At 39.0% G+C, this 15,753-nt stretch overlaps 1 protein-coding gene across 1 annotated transcript in view; it reads left to right on the plus strand.

Moving 5' to 3' along the window:
• Positions 1–15,753, plus strand: part of LOC139147567 (beta-1-syntrophin-like) — a 65,420-nt gene that overhangs the window by 27,324 nt on the left and 22,343 nt on the right. Inside the window, exons 2-3 of the mRNA XM_070718692.1 lie at positions 7,615–8,021; positions 11,087–11,229. Of these exons, the coding sequence (XP_070574793.1) occupies positions 7,615–8,021; positions 11,087–11,229 (550 nt within the window). The remainder of the gene's footprint in view (positions 1–7,614; positions 8,022–11,086; positions 11,230–15,753) is intronic.

A 15,753-nucleotide genomic window follows, 5' to 3' on the forward strand; every position in this document is an offset into this window, starting at 1 on the left:
GTTAGCTTCAGATACATAGCTGTGTAATCAAGTGTGGTGATTACACCGTAATACTTCTTCGTTTTCCGGCTTTGATGTAATTGCTAAATAATTTGGAGGAAATATTATGAGCAATTGTGAAGTGTTTTTCAATTTCATGCACAAATTCCCCATCCCCCATCCAAGCAGAATTTATAGTCCAGTGTAGAAAGTTCAGTATAAACAGTACACTTGCAGTATATACACACGTCATATAATATATTGTTCATAAGTATTAACAATCACAGATTTTTGCTTTATGTTCCTCTGGAGAAAACTGTGCAGGCTTCATGTGTGGTCAAGAATATGAATGACAGAAAAATCGATAAAAATTGCAGTAGCACACGAGCTCTCAGTGGCACCATGTAGCATGCCGTATCGGTAGTAAAATGAAAAAGCATTGAACTCATTGAAGACCTAATTAACAGAGGACTAACTCAGGTTTAGCAAAGCCAGAGCAAAAGCACAAGAGAGCTGTCGCCGAGAATTTAAAACACATGCCAGCCAAATGCCATCCACTTGCTCATTCAGAAAGGTCAAAGGGTCTCAAATTGAAACACTGTACAGATTTCATCAGTGTTTTGATGGACGCTGTTCGCCGCTTGGCAACAGGACATTCTTGTAGTTTCAGATCACAACCCAATCAGATTGGAAATTCTTTTCAGTTACATGCCTGACCTTAACTTAATAACAATCTTTGCATTAGCTGTTTTACATTATGAATTGTCCATATTTTCTTGGATACGTTTGGGAAGAGGAGCTTTCACAATCTCAGAGTCAGCTTGTTCTTAATAACCGAACAGTACAACTGAAGAATATCACTGATCCAGAAGATGATACCAATGATTGTTTACAGGGTTCTCCACAAGGGATTTGAAAAGGATGACCATCCTTTTTGTTTTTTCCAAGCAATCTATTCATATGTTAATAACCATACAAAAGAATTACATTTTCACAACAAAAGAATATGTAAATTGTGCATTGTTATGTAAATTGGCAGCCCCTGTTTTTCCAAGCTGTAGAAAGCAATGGTTTAGTTTCATTTCTCAGTCGCTGCCACAAAATCTAATGATCACTATCCCTCAATGAGAGAAATTCAATTTGAAGAGGATTTAGTGTATGTTTTCAATATTGTGTTTCTGCTTTCATGCTGTGCAAGTGACACCAGAGCTACCAAGACCAGGAGATGAAACTGCATTTTGTAGTTTGAATTTCCAGCACTCTGAAAGCAGCGACAACTTACTCTTTCCATTGCAATTATTATAATGCTGATGCCAAGATGGTAACAGTATCACGTTGATAGAAATTTCTAGTGATTCTATCCAGCGGCGGCCAAGTCAAAATTAATCGCATGACTATTAAAAAAGAAACCCAGAAAATGCATGCATTGTATATGTAAGGTTTCAGTCTACAGGAACATTGTTTTCAGTATGGTGACTCAGTTTCACTCAGCATGATCAAACAACCTGTACTCAAACTCAGAAGGGGAATGAAGGAAAACTCTGTCATTGGACATTACAGAATTCACTGATAATTTTGCAGCCAATAACAAACTTTCAACATATATCGATATGCGTAAAATTGAAACTATAATTGTATGTCTTCTGAGGAAATTCATAGCTCCATACAATGCAATTTTATGTTAAAAAAATTGCCAGATATAGAAAATCTCTCCCTGCAATGATAAAATTCTGCTATTTCAATCAGCACAATGGCTCCATCTCAAAAGGTGATGGATTAAAATGTAGTATCATGTGGGCATTGTGGAAATTTTCACACAACAGTGTACAAAGAAATAGGCCACTGCCAGTACTATGTACCTTGGTCCTCTTGATTTTGGAACCAAACCATCGAAAAATATAGTCTTTCTCAGTTTTATTGACACCTGAGATTTTTGAACCAGTGTTCCCCACAGCTTGGCAAAAGAGAGGGAAGGTCAATTTACATAACTATGCGTAATTTGCATAGTCTTAAGTTGTGAAAATGTATTCTTTTGTGTAAATATGAACATACTACGTGAATAAATTGCTCAAAAAACGGGAGTGACCTATCACTCCAAATACCCTTGTAGAGAATAATTTCAATGCATGAAGATGTGAGGTACATGAACATACGACATTGATAAAGAAATTACCATAAAATATTGATACCAAAACAATGTTCATTAATGTAATTTACATAAATTAACCTTTTGAGTGCTGTATTTTTCCCACCAAAATTTTAGTGCAACATTTTACCAATTTTTATGAATTTTTTTGTACTTTTTTATGATGATTTTAGACCTACATGTAAGGACATCACATTGCATTGACTACAGTTTTTATCAAAGTTTTGACAAAAATCTGAAAAATATTGACTGGGCTATAATGTATAAAGGCGACAAAAATTGACTTTGGTGCCAAAAGGGTTAATACTAGTTGACCTCGCACCTTACTCTAAGGGGCAGAGAACCCGGTGAACTTTATATGAAGGATAAAATTATCTACATCTGTGATCCCGAAGTCAATCCTTGGCAGATGCAGGTAAATAAAACCATATATCTTCTGTATGCAAGGTTTGAAAGTCGAGACTTCTTCGGTGTAACTTGAGTTTTTGATTCTGAATTTCATGGTTGAAAATAGTGAAGGTAAGATTACAGGCATGTTTATTCACAGGTCAAGTAAAATTATTGGTATGCACTGTTGCTATGGTGACTAACATCCATCTTTGAATTTGAAACGTTATAGCAACAACCAGGTCCAATTTTGTAAAAACAAAATGTTTCATCGGCAACAATAAAATAAACATTTCCAAATACTGGAGATGTTTCCAAAATCTTGTTTATGGAAACTAATACCCTTCATGTAGACATTCCACTTGGAAGCATAAACATCGGTCTGCTGTTGAGCGGTGAAGTCATACACGATCAGCCTTGAGTAGATAGTTTGCTAAGTCATATGAACAGCCTTGAGTAGATAGCAAGCTAGATTTAGACAGCAGTGACATACTGGCAGCCGAGAGGGGATAGCTAGAATTACCTTAAAGAGTACTTTAACTGATGTTGGTTTTTTCGCTACACATCAATTTCAAAGCCTCACTTGAACTTTGAGGGACAGCAACCTGTACATATGCAGCTATTAAAAGCGCGGTACGTCAGATGGATGAAATTCCCTGCAACGTTAGGGCTTCATGGCTCAGAACAGCAATATACTGGTGACGTTTCCCTGGCCATTAAAAGCGGCTTTCTTATTAGACTTGAGGCAGTATATACTTAACCGAGTTAGTCAGGCCAATTCCCGGTTAGGCTTGCAGCTACAAAATCACATTACAGTATCGGCCAATTTGGAACGTAGACATGTATTGCTGAATATCGTGGAAAATGTCAGATGGTCGATGACATTGGGTAGATGTAAACTTTCATCAACTGTTTCACCATCAAATGCTGGTACAAGCCTGATGATTTCCAAGGCAACATAGGTTTTAAAGAAAATTGTGGTGAAATAGTTGATACTTTTTGACCTTCTGTGCTACCCATATCCTGCCAGACCTATCACTTCCCATTTGCAAAGTCTATAAACAGCAGTATTGAACCAAAACCTCTGCACATACTTTTACTTACTGCGCAGAGAGTATGTGGCAATAGGTTAAGTTATCAAAAATTGTGTTCACAATATCTCTGTTTTCTGGGGCCTTCAAACAATGAAGTTTTTGTTAAAATGCGACAAATGAGGTTTGTTGTTCCTCAATTTTAACAAACTTGACCTGAGGTGAGGTGATGAATTAACTAATAATTGAGATGCTTATAGCAGGATAAAGATGACAGAATAATCAATAACCCTCAAAGCAATCTAAAACTTTATAATAACAACAACAATGATAATAATAATTGTTGTCATTGTTGGTGTTGTTATTTTTCATGTTTTCAGTGAAGCAATTTGACTTATCATGAAAAAATACCCAACCACCTAAAACTACAATGTACCTGCCTGCCCAACAATATTTAAACCACAGAGTACTTTTACCCTTTATAGAGAAAACAACCATTTAATTAGTGGGAAACAGTTACTACAATTATCTGGTATGTCTGTTTGAATGTTAACTGTGTTTTGAGTTGACAGAGTCCAGCAATCATGTTTGCCATGGACTTGAACCACAGCCACAAGTTATGTAACCTTCGACTTTTCTGTAATCTTTCTAAAATTTTGTTCAAAGTGTGTTGCTCAACCACCCAAGGAAGCTCTACAGCGGAAGAGACAGATTGTACATCCGACACCAATCATACAACACACTACATACATGTACTGTACATGTAAAACAAACCAGTTTGTGTGGTCTGTACCAGTTTGGTACACTCTCTGCAAAAAACCCAAAACTAACAATAGATGTTTAGTGTGTGGAGGGACGGTGGTTTTTAATAACCAGTACAAAGAGATCGGCCAATAAATATCTTGGGATTGTTGTGTTCCTGGACTGACTGATTTTGTTGTGATAATATTTGTATGGCCTCCCTCCCAATGAATAAGTTACATGTATGTAAAACAGTGTAATGCCTGTACACCTGTCATGTAGCCGATCTAATCCTATTGTTTTCAGGACTGTGACTGACCTATGTACAGGGTGATGTAGGTTTGTTGTCCTTCATCTATCAGGCCCAATATTTTTTTTTTCCTTCTGTACTGAACTGTTTGCCATGATAAGGTATGAACTTTATACATAGAAAAGACTCAGTAATAATAAAAGGGGATTGTTAGAAAGGTAGAAATAAACAAGTGTGAGATGAAAACAATATTTACATGTCGTGAAATGGACAGGTTCCCCAAATTTGTCAGGGGTGAGATGTTGAGGCTGGAATTTTTCCTGGCCAACGTGTTGACCATTACCAGAAGTTCTTTCTCATTTTATTGTAAGAAGGTGAATATTTTGACCGTGAGAAAAATTATAGAGAGAATCTGCTGTCAATTTTACGAAATGCGCTTTTGATAATTCATGCCATTTATCATTCACTTTCTGTTCCTAAAGATTTACGGGCTTCACGCTGTCTGATACACATTCCGATATGCCTTTGTAGCTGTTTTCCCTTAATTCACTCACATTACAGAGCTTTATCACCAATATCTGTATCCCTGGCGGGATCCACAGGTGGAAATATTTATGAATTTTTGCATTCAGCCGTATCGGTATCATGAAACATTCCCTCCAGGGATGGAACAAGTGGTTAATATGTAGAGAAACGTCAATCTGTTTCTTCTCCCTGGATTTGCATCTCTCCCCAAGGAGTGATTTCTGCCGGATGTTGCGGAGTCAGGGAGGCAAATATTTCACAATGTAAGAGCTACATGTATGTGGCCGACAATATATTTATATTGTAACTTACAATGTACAAGCTCTAGTGAATACATCTACGGTACTGTATCAGTGATCATCGTACATGTAGAGTCATCCTACTCAAATAGCTAAGCTAGCTCCTGTGCGTAAATCTCTAGGGTAGGCCACAGTCCCTACACCTACCGGTACAAGGAGGAATTGTGGGTACATGTAGGCCAAGCAAGGAGCTGCTTTGTAGTGGCTTGTGTACAAATGTTGATAGCGTTGGACAACATTTGTGCTGCTGTGTCAATAGAGATTCCTTCAGTGTACCAAAAGTATTAAGCTCCTGGTAAAATTATCAGGAAAGGTGTTGGCACTATCTTTTGGCTTACCACACTACTGTTACCCAAACACAGATGCACCAGATCTTGATTGCAAGCACCCATTATATGAAACCTGTAAACAAGCAAATTTTTTCAATGAGATGTTTTGCTATGTAGAGTATTGTCTTCCATGTACCATCTCCATGATTTGACTTTATTTGATGGCAAAAGATGTTACTGTAAGCCAGCGCAGTAACTCTAACCAGAGTTTCCAAGTATGTGCTAGGGTTCCTCAAGCGTAGAAAAACTATCCTACATGTACAACAGAACAGCAGCAAAATTACATGGGCTGTCTAACTATTTCTCTGTATTCCCAAGTTCTAGCAAAATCACAGTAGTATGTGCACCTTGATATTTAAACAGCATGAAATATTTTCAATGAAATTTGCAAACAATGTTTACCCCCGATGCAGGCATCCCTCCTTGCTAATGCTGGCAATGTGCAGATTAGCCGGCACCCATAGTGACCGCTGCTATTTGTGTGGGTTTTAGTATACTGGCATCAGCAGCTGTCTTGTCAGAGATGATCTTTGTTCAAACATTTGAATTTGCAAGGTCTGGCAATACATTGCATTTGACATCAGGCACTTCGACTGGTAAAGTCCTGCAAAGACGATACTGTTGCAGTGAAGACAATCTTTTCCTCTTAGCTTGCATTTGCAAGTTCAATAGTTTTCAGCGTTTTACGGAGCAGGAATCGTTGAGACACTGATAAGACATTCCAGTCAACACACTTGAAATGTGTCTTTCAATGTCAGATGTGCATATCAGAAGATGCATGTACATGCATGTACCTCACATATTGCATCTGTTCCTGTTTTGTGAAATGTGATTTCCCAAGAGGCTCAGCTGATACGTGCACTTTTCTTCCTGTGAGATTGCCAAGCAGGTGGGGCACAACATGCTCAGCTAACTATGTTTTACCATTTTTCATTCACTTTCAATTGTAAGTGCCAAGATTAAGAAACCTTGGTGCAAAAGAATTTGAGAAACAGCATGTCTTGCTTAATTGAAGCAAGATTGGAATAAGGAATTTGTTTCCTGGTTAGAATAATGAAATTTAGTTCTGTCAATATCCTCCGGCCATTCTTCTTGTAATTTCAAGCAGCCATCTCATAATAGAAGTACAGGAAATTCAACAATCAGAAACTGTCTGCCTCTTAAAAGCATGGCAGGGTTTCCATTGACCAATCATAACCATAAACATACACTGCTTCTAGCTGTTGTCGTGGTAAACTGTGTGCGTTGCTTCATCTCAGAGGAAATGCACTCCAAAGATAGCTCGGATCCATACTGTATTCCCTTGATGCGGGAATGATCTCGGACTGCTTCCGGGGACAGTGATTTAGACTATTGGGAAAAAGCTTGGATGACCCAGAACTGTTACCATACCATTGTTTCCCCCACTTGACAATGAACAGAAAGTATACATGATGTACAGTGTATTTTCAAGGATGGGCAATTACACCTGCATGCTGATGAAGGCAAGATCATGGCAATGTCGCTGCAATTATTTAGCAATTATGGAAAGCGGTGAAATCCAAGCAGGCAAAAAATGTTAGAAACTAGCAGAATTCCATCAGTCACTTGAATTTTATAGATCGTACAAGTGTGAACTTGAGCAGTTCCTTCAGCTTTACACCTTTCACAACCATTCTTTTTATACATCCCCATCGTTTTCATGAGAGTGAGTGGACCGACATACTGGTAAATGGGGGTGTAAGGGTGACAATGCTCTTTGTATAGTTACAGTCACACTTATCAATCTCCTGAGATTGAAATATGAGCAAGCTTCAGTATTTTTATCAGTATTTTTAGTTCTTTATTCTTTGCAAAGAAAGCATGACCTCTACCCAGCCTCAAAGACTGAAATTCTGTGATGCTAACAGGTATGATTCATTGTGTGTATTTTGTCTTTTTTTGACAGTGAAGTATCTCAGAGAAGTCACGCCATATTTCAGAAGAAGTACAATAATTGGCGAGGTTGGATGGGAGAACACGTCCCCGTACGTCATCAAAGAGCCCGGTGCCAACCCTAGTGCAACTCGCAGTAACTGGACTGAAATGAAAACGATACCTTTGAAACTTTGTTTTGTGGTGCAGAACTTGACAATGCCCAATCCCGAACAGAGAATCGTTGAGTTGCATTCGCCGGATGCGCGGAGTTCGTGTATATTGCGATGTAAAGATGCCAACAGTGCCAGCCAGTGGTTTTCTGCAATACAAGCCAACGTCAGTATTCTCACTGCCAACGCTATGCACGAAGCCAACGAAATCCTGCGCTCGACGCCGGGCAACCGGGAAATCAAACACATGGGATGGATAAGCGAGCAGGTGAGTCATTCAAGTTCGATGTCAAGGTGAACACCTTCATTCCACTCCTGCTTCCCCTGCTACTGCAACAGCTCATTTCTAGTGAATGACTTTCTTCTTTCTCTTTCTCTATTAGATCAAGTTTGTGTAAGCTGGGTCAAAACATGTCCTATATTAACATATTTTAAACTTTTTAAAGGGCCAGTAGTTGTAACTTTTGATGATATTTTTACTATTTTTGTGTTAAATGTCAACTATTTTCTCATCCTACATGTTCTTCCCAGAGCATGTTGAGATACACAGTATTTTGTCAGCTCAGCCTGTTCATTTGAAGACAGCAGTGTTACTGTTGACAAGTGAAATCTGGTCGGGGCTAGAATTCAAATGTGAATTAAAAAAACACTCTACATGTATAAACACTGTGTCAACAATGTAAATGGTAGATGTGTCAACATGCTTTAGGGAGTAGAACAAGAAACTGCAGTTTAGGTTTAACCCTTACACCACCATGGTTTGTCCCAAATCCATTGTTTTCTATGGTAAAGTTGGACCTGTATACAAGGAACTGGGGGTGAAAGGGTTAAGTAGCAAGAAACAAAAAATATTGAGAAGAAAATTGTCAAAAGTTACAGCTAGTGGCCCTTCAACAGACTTGACCATTTGGAAACTCTTAAACTAGAAAGTGCAAGCTTTTAGACCAGTGAGTGTTCTTCATGAACAGTGACTTGTTGTGAAGTTTAATGGCATACTCAAGAAATGCTAATTAATACACCTTACCTTGCATGAATTTTCTGAAGAAATTAAAAATGAGATGTTTAAAGCATACATACCGGTAGGGTGATTTTTTTTGAACTGACTAGCTACTTAAATATGCATAAACTTTTTAATTTTTGACATGACCTTATAGTGGAGTGTGCCACATTGCTTGTCTGGATAATGTAATGTTCTGGCTGGTGATAGATGACTTATAGAATGCGCCTTGGGGAAAGATATTGGGAAGCCCAAACTTTTACAATTCTTGTCTAATCTACCACTTGTGGAGGCTCATTTAAAACCTCTTGTAGTGAGGAAACCTTTCACCATCTTAGTTTTTCGAATATCGCAAAAATGTTCTTATTCTCCATAGAGTTCACACAGGCATAGCAGCCATTTTGAATTTCAAATATCAGTAAATTTTGGATAATTTTGTTTCTCTAAAACCAAAATTTGCATGGTGACCCCCCCTGATTTTATTCTTGATTTTGAAAGAGAATGGTTGACAGATTTCTTAAGGAAAGTTTAGTAAAAGTTGAAGTCTTTCACTTTCGAGGCGAATACTACCCATAAATAGCAAATGGTTAAAAAGCCCCACCTGTCCAAACTGCATAATGTTGAAAGACTACCGTATGTTCCAAAATTTTGAGGTGTAGAGGTTTACTGTAAACACATGGATGCTAATAATTGCAAATTGCTAAGTCAGCAAATGTCATCCAGTGAGCCAAGGTCATATGACACATCAAAGTGTCATTTTGCATAGATCAGCAGATTCGTTGCTACAACCACAGTCAACAGTTACACATAAAACCATGACATTCACAGGCTCTCTAACTTGACAAACATGACGTACAGTATGCAAAATGATATTCTCAAAGAATTTGTCTGAAAATTAATCAAAAAATAACAGAATGTGCTTTTTTGCTGTTACAAAGGAGAAAAAAATGTTAGCATAATAAGCTTGGTGTCAGGCTATCCATTTTTGAAATGCAAAAGCACAATATTATATAAAGTGTTTTACTTTTATTTTTTTACGATTTTAGTCTTCATTGTTCATATACCGTTACGATACATATTTTCTTATTTATTGAACTTTGGTAAATGAAAGAACATACCCCAAGTCAACCTCAAAAAAAAACTTAAACATAAATTGTTGTAGGGGTACAATTTATTCCCAATGGTGTTATTAATCAAAGCAAGACTGTTGTGTCTTGGGGCGGCAATCTCTTCACAATCCGATTTTTCTCTCGGCAAATGCCAAGCTCTTCATTAAGTCTTGGATGCTAACATTGATTTATGTCAGCCGTAATCTTCAATCTCTGCCATATTGATCGTTTGTTTGATATCCCTTCGGCAGCCCTCAAGTTTCCTGCTCCCCGCAGTAATGATCTCCTGTCTGCATAAACTGTAGCAGTGCTCGAAAATCGATAAGAGTGTGGGTTCGTTTTCGTAGTTGATGGTGTTGTTCAGTCAAGGGTCTCAGGTCTCTCTGTCTGTGGAGCTTTGGTTTCAGAAACAGCATGGGAGTGATGATGTCATTTTGTACTTCGAAGGAATAATAAAATTTGTGCAGTAGCGCATGTAGTCTTGTAAATTCAATTCTTTGGAAACTGTTCACACAACTCCCACACACATACGCACATCGCATGCTGCATACATTGTAGCGTTTTGCTAATCCAATCAGCCTCAGCCATCCGTTTACGTATATTTTCTGACTATGAAATACTCCTTCACAGACAGTGGTGTGTGTATAAAGTATTTACAAATGGGAAAAACTCAGATCCTTTTATTTTTGGAGAGTCTGTTGATCACATTATTTGTGAGTCTTGTCGAATACTGTTCAGTTCTTTTGATCTACCGGTATGGCACAGCAGACACGATACAGATGATGTAGGAAGGACGACAGTGGCTAAAAGAGCAAAGTTACATGTACATGTAGGGCAAAAGTTGCAGTTGATATCAAACATACAGTTGTGCACATCCTTCTCTGAAGATTACGGCTGACATCGAAGTTCCCTGTAACATTTGAAAGTTGTGATATAACATTCTGCTACACAGATGATGCACTTGGTTTCAACATTCATAGCAGAACAAGCAGACAATCTGTTATCGGACGAAAAATACTCCCAGTGAAAATTTCTATCAGTATGGATATTGAAAATGCCGGATCGAATATCCCATTTGAATCTCGCATGAATAGTATTTTCCAATTCCAAATGAGAAGTAGAGGTCAGATATTTTGTATACTCATCTTTAGTATATGTATTTTAGAGAAATGATATTTTGTCAGGGTGAAGACATTACTATAAGACTGCAATCTGCTTCAATTTCAGAGCCATAACGAAGGCGGTTCACCGGCCTGGAAACCAGTTTTTGTAGCTTTAACCGACAAAGACATACTGATGTACGATAGTGTACCCTGGACGAGAGAGGAATGGGCCGCTCCATACCAAAGCCATCCATTACTAGCCACAAGGTCAGTTTATTTCACCCACTGCTGTGCGGGGACTTGAAATGCTGCCCTGTGCAATCACATTTAAGGCTTAGATGTTTTCCGACGTCAGAAGTGTTGGTGATTTCTTGTAGAATCCAACCAATGCATTGTTTGTACTAACTTGCAGGTGTTTTCTATCAGTTTCCCTCAAAGATTTGATGATTACTCACACGTGTAGGGACTTTGTAGTTACAGCACAGGGGCTCACAAATGGCTATATAAGTCAATATTACAGCGTTTTTCTTTCTTTTTCAATGTTACAAATAAACTAGCTGAGCCTGAAGAGCACAACACTTGCGTAGCTGTCTTTTGTGTAGCTTGTAAGTTGTATTGGCATGTATAGTGCGCCCTCAATAGGGAGTGTGATCATATGTAAATGCGACCTTTAGTTCCGTGACCTCTAGCCATTCCTACTTCCTGTCCTCGCTATGTTTACTGTACTAATTTCCCAAGGGGAGCAGCTCTTCGCCAAGCCAAGACCATCAGCGCCGCTAAGTACCTGGTTACTTAAAATGCATCATAAATATTCATATATTTATGTGGGCGAGTCTTCATTAATGAGCGTCAAAAAGCACCAGGGCTACCGGCGACCTCAAGCGTGGAGCAACATGTTTGTTACGGCTCTGGCGACTGTTGTTCTTGGCAAAAACGCAGAGCAAAGAAAGTCCGGTAAAGTATTCAGTGCGTTGTACGCGCGATCGAGCAAACATCGTAGAAGCCGTCGACGGCTCACGGGAAAATGGTCGAAAATACGTGTTTCTTCTTATCTTCAAGAAAGTTAGGGAAACTCAAGGTCGATCATGTTGAAACTGGGTCTGCCAGTAAAGGAGACGCAACAACAACAAAACGAAATCCCCAGCAGAACAGTAGGGATATTGATAGCACTAGCGATCATACTGTTCACGGACAGTGTACCAGGTCAATCATTCGATGACGATGATGTTCCGTCTGTGACGTGTACACATGACAAATGGATCCGCAGCACAGCAAGAAACCGAGTCGGAAAGTCGATAGCAGCCACAAAATACAGGAAAAACATGCCAAACAAAAGTATGGGATGAAAAAGTTAAAAAATCCCTTGCAAAATACGTGACAAGTCGAGAATTTTGAGATTGGTTCGGCACGACAAAAAAACGGACTTGAAATACTGTTACTGTTACCAAATTGTATGTATAAACGCAGATTTAGAAAAAAGTACTACGAGATGAATAATGAATGGCAACTGTTCACCTTTATTTGATAAGTACCACATTGTTTGAACGGTTTCAAAAATGCTCCTAGTTTTTTTGGGTTTGCTCCTAAAATTTTGGACTTGGGAGCAAATGCTCCTAGCTGAAAATATTAACTTTGAGCCCTGCATATATATGCATTATTGGATAAGAGGTTTAATGGGTCACTGTATGTGGAAGGACTGTAACTGGGTAAACCGTTCAGTTAATAATGTACCATGGAGGTAGTAGCGGACTACCTCCATGCATATACTATGCATACACAACGGGCAACACGACTCAATCAAATCCCGTGCACTTTTCCTAGTGTTTGACTGTTGCTGCTGTTTTAAGCAGAGTTTGAGAAGTACCGTAAAAACCCGATCAATTCGACCAGAAAAAAATAATTACGATTTCAAAATCGTCGATTTATTAGGAAATTAAAACTGCCGAAATAATTTAGTGGTCAATTATTTGGAACGACAAGGATGAAATTTACGCGAGAAATGTTTGCCATGTTGAGACTGCTTCAAAGCATGGACTGTGAAATTTTGTGAGGTCGACAAATTAGATAACAAAAAACCTCAAACGCACCTGGGTGTCACATCAAAATCAAAGTGGCCGCGATTACACACGGAGCGATCTGTGACACTGCCACCGGCCGCTCGACGGACGACGCGTAAGTTGACATCGTGTGCCAGCCCTTGGAAATATATTGTAACTCCCTGACAGGCAGATGAGATAGTCTAATGGCGTTGATGTTATATTCGATATCAGACTCAAAACAAAACGTGAACAATGCTGATAATATATTGCATATTTCGTATCGAAAACCGGTAAAGTTCGTAACTGGTGACATGTCGCGGCCTGGAGAAAGTTCATCACCATCGATCGAATGTCCGTGACGCTTTTTCTGCCAAATAGACATATTGACATAAGACATATTGCACAGGGAACTTCGCGATATGGCAATTATATGAATTTTACCGTGAAGAAAATATGTGAATTTAAACTGGCCGTACAACCAACAGTAAACATGGCGGAGCAATGATACCGACTTCAGAGACTTCGATTTTATTTTCATTGCGATCGCTGGTGTGAGAGCGAGTCGTCCGGTCGAATTTTTTCCCACTACTGGCTATTCGGCTTGAATTTTCAATTGCCCTCATGTGCTAAAAACAAGACGGGCGTTCTCTGTGAATCAATAAGTCTTTTGAATATGAAAAAATCAGACATCTGAACCTCAACTCGCAGCTTGAAAGTTGTTCTCCGAATCGGGACAGGGACATCGGTGAGGCCGGATTTCACGTAATAGCTATGGAAACCGACGGCTCGTTCGGTGTAAGAAAGCATGTGATGTACGTCTACGTTATTTTTACTGGTTTTGAGAACTTCTAAAATAACTTGTAATCTGTATATCTTCGCACATCGAACCGATATTGTATTACCTATCACAAGTGTAGGCGTATAGCTTCGAAATTTTATGGGAGAGACACCACGACTGAGACCGACAGTAGCGGCACAACAAACTATTCCCAATTATGCGTCCGTGTTTAATACAGACATCTCTGTAGGTGATTCTGGTTTCTCAATCGAAATGAATCAAAAGTCCGACATTGACAACATTGACATAAAATATGTCCGAAAACTTTTGTTTTATTCAACCAACTGATTCATCTCCTTTAATATCCCCTAAGTTACATGTAAACAGTCCGGAAAGACTGACATCGATGTCTCCCGGGCCCCCATGCATACAGTATGGCCGTACGAGTTCAAATATTTCAGTGTTATACATTTTCTTGTCCTTCTCTTTCTTTTTGAGCCAGTGTCATTATTGTGAACACGGCTAATAAATAAATAATATTTCTTCACCGTTTTGCAAAATATCTCGTCAACCGGGCGCATGGGCAACGTCTTCGCACGTTAGTCAAAACTAATGACACTGTAGGTCAGAATATAACATCGGTCAAAGTAAGATTGAATAAGGAAGACGAAAATGCTTTCATCGATTGACAAAAATGAGAAGGAACGAGTCAGTAAATATCAATCCATAAAGGGGAGATCGAGACTGCCATCCCCCATGATTAATCAACTGTGAAACAAAATATATATTTCGATCGACAGACTTACACAACCAGAGACAGCATTTTATTCAGCTTTAAAATAAGTCACCGCCTTTCCTATAATAACACCCCGTTTGCGTTTCGATCTACTCTGCTCTGTCCCCAATCGGTATGGTGTTAGGTGATAACGCAATCTCGACTGGCTTTTTAACCTCCCAGCAATAAAATGGGAACAAAATAGGCATACAAACTTTAATACCTGTTGCTGTACCACTGAGGTGATCTGCCGGCTGTGTCGCGTACGGGCCATGTGCAATACATCGTGTTTGTAAATATGTTAATTTCCTGTTTATTTCTTGCATAAGGCACGCCCCACCACTCTTGAACGAGCCGTCACTCACCAGATTACGTCCTTATATAAAGTATAATCATGTACTTCATGGCGCACATGCGTCGCTTCGGACATGGTGCTGACAGCGTCCAATTTTCTTCACATTCTACATTCACGAAGGTTCATTTTTAGACTTTAATGACATTGTCAGATCCTTGTGCCAAAACAATGGCCGTGTCTGTCAAAAAAAATTACCAAGATTTCATGTTTTCGGAGATTCACCATAACAATCATACTGCGGATATGGCCGGATCTGCCTCCCTTGCAGTAAACACAGCGACGTCAGTAAACACAGCGACGTCTGTACGCATGGCCAGCCATATGGAGAGGGAAGTAGGCTAGAGGTCACGGAACCAAAGGTCGCATTTACATATGATCACACTCCCTATTGAGGGCGCACTATACATGCCAATACAAGCTACACAAAAGACAGCTACGCAAGTGTTGTGCTCTTCAGGCTCAGCTAGTTTATTTGTAACATTGAAAAAGAAAGAAAAACGCTGTAATATTGACTTATATAGCCATTTGTGAGCCCCTGTGGTTACAGGGCAGCTGTAGCTGTCACTTTTAGGATTTTATCACTATTTTTGTTTGTAATGCCAATTACAGTTTCTTGTTCTACTCTCCAAAGCATGTCTAGATACGCAGTATTAAGATTGCCAACTCAGCCTGTACATGTGTAGACTGCATTGTTATTGTTGACAAGTGAATACTGAGATACCCAGTATTCAGATTGCCAACTCAGCCTGTACATGTGTAGACTGCATTGTTATTGTTGACAAGTGAGTTCTGATCCAGACTAGAATTATAATGTAAACAATAACAATGTATTGATAATTTATAG

Source organism: Ptychodera flava, chromosome 13, assembly GCF_041260155.1.
Source record: "Ptychodera flava strain L36383 chromosome 13, AS_Pfla_20210202, whole genome shotgun sequence".
Classification (NCBI taxonomy): domain Eukaryota; kingdom Metazoa; phylum Hemichordata; class Enteropneusta; family Ptychoderidae; genus Ptychodera; species Ptychodera flava.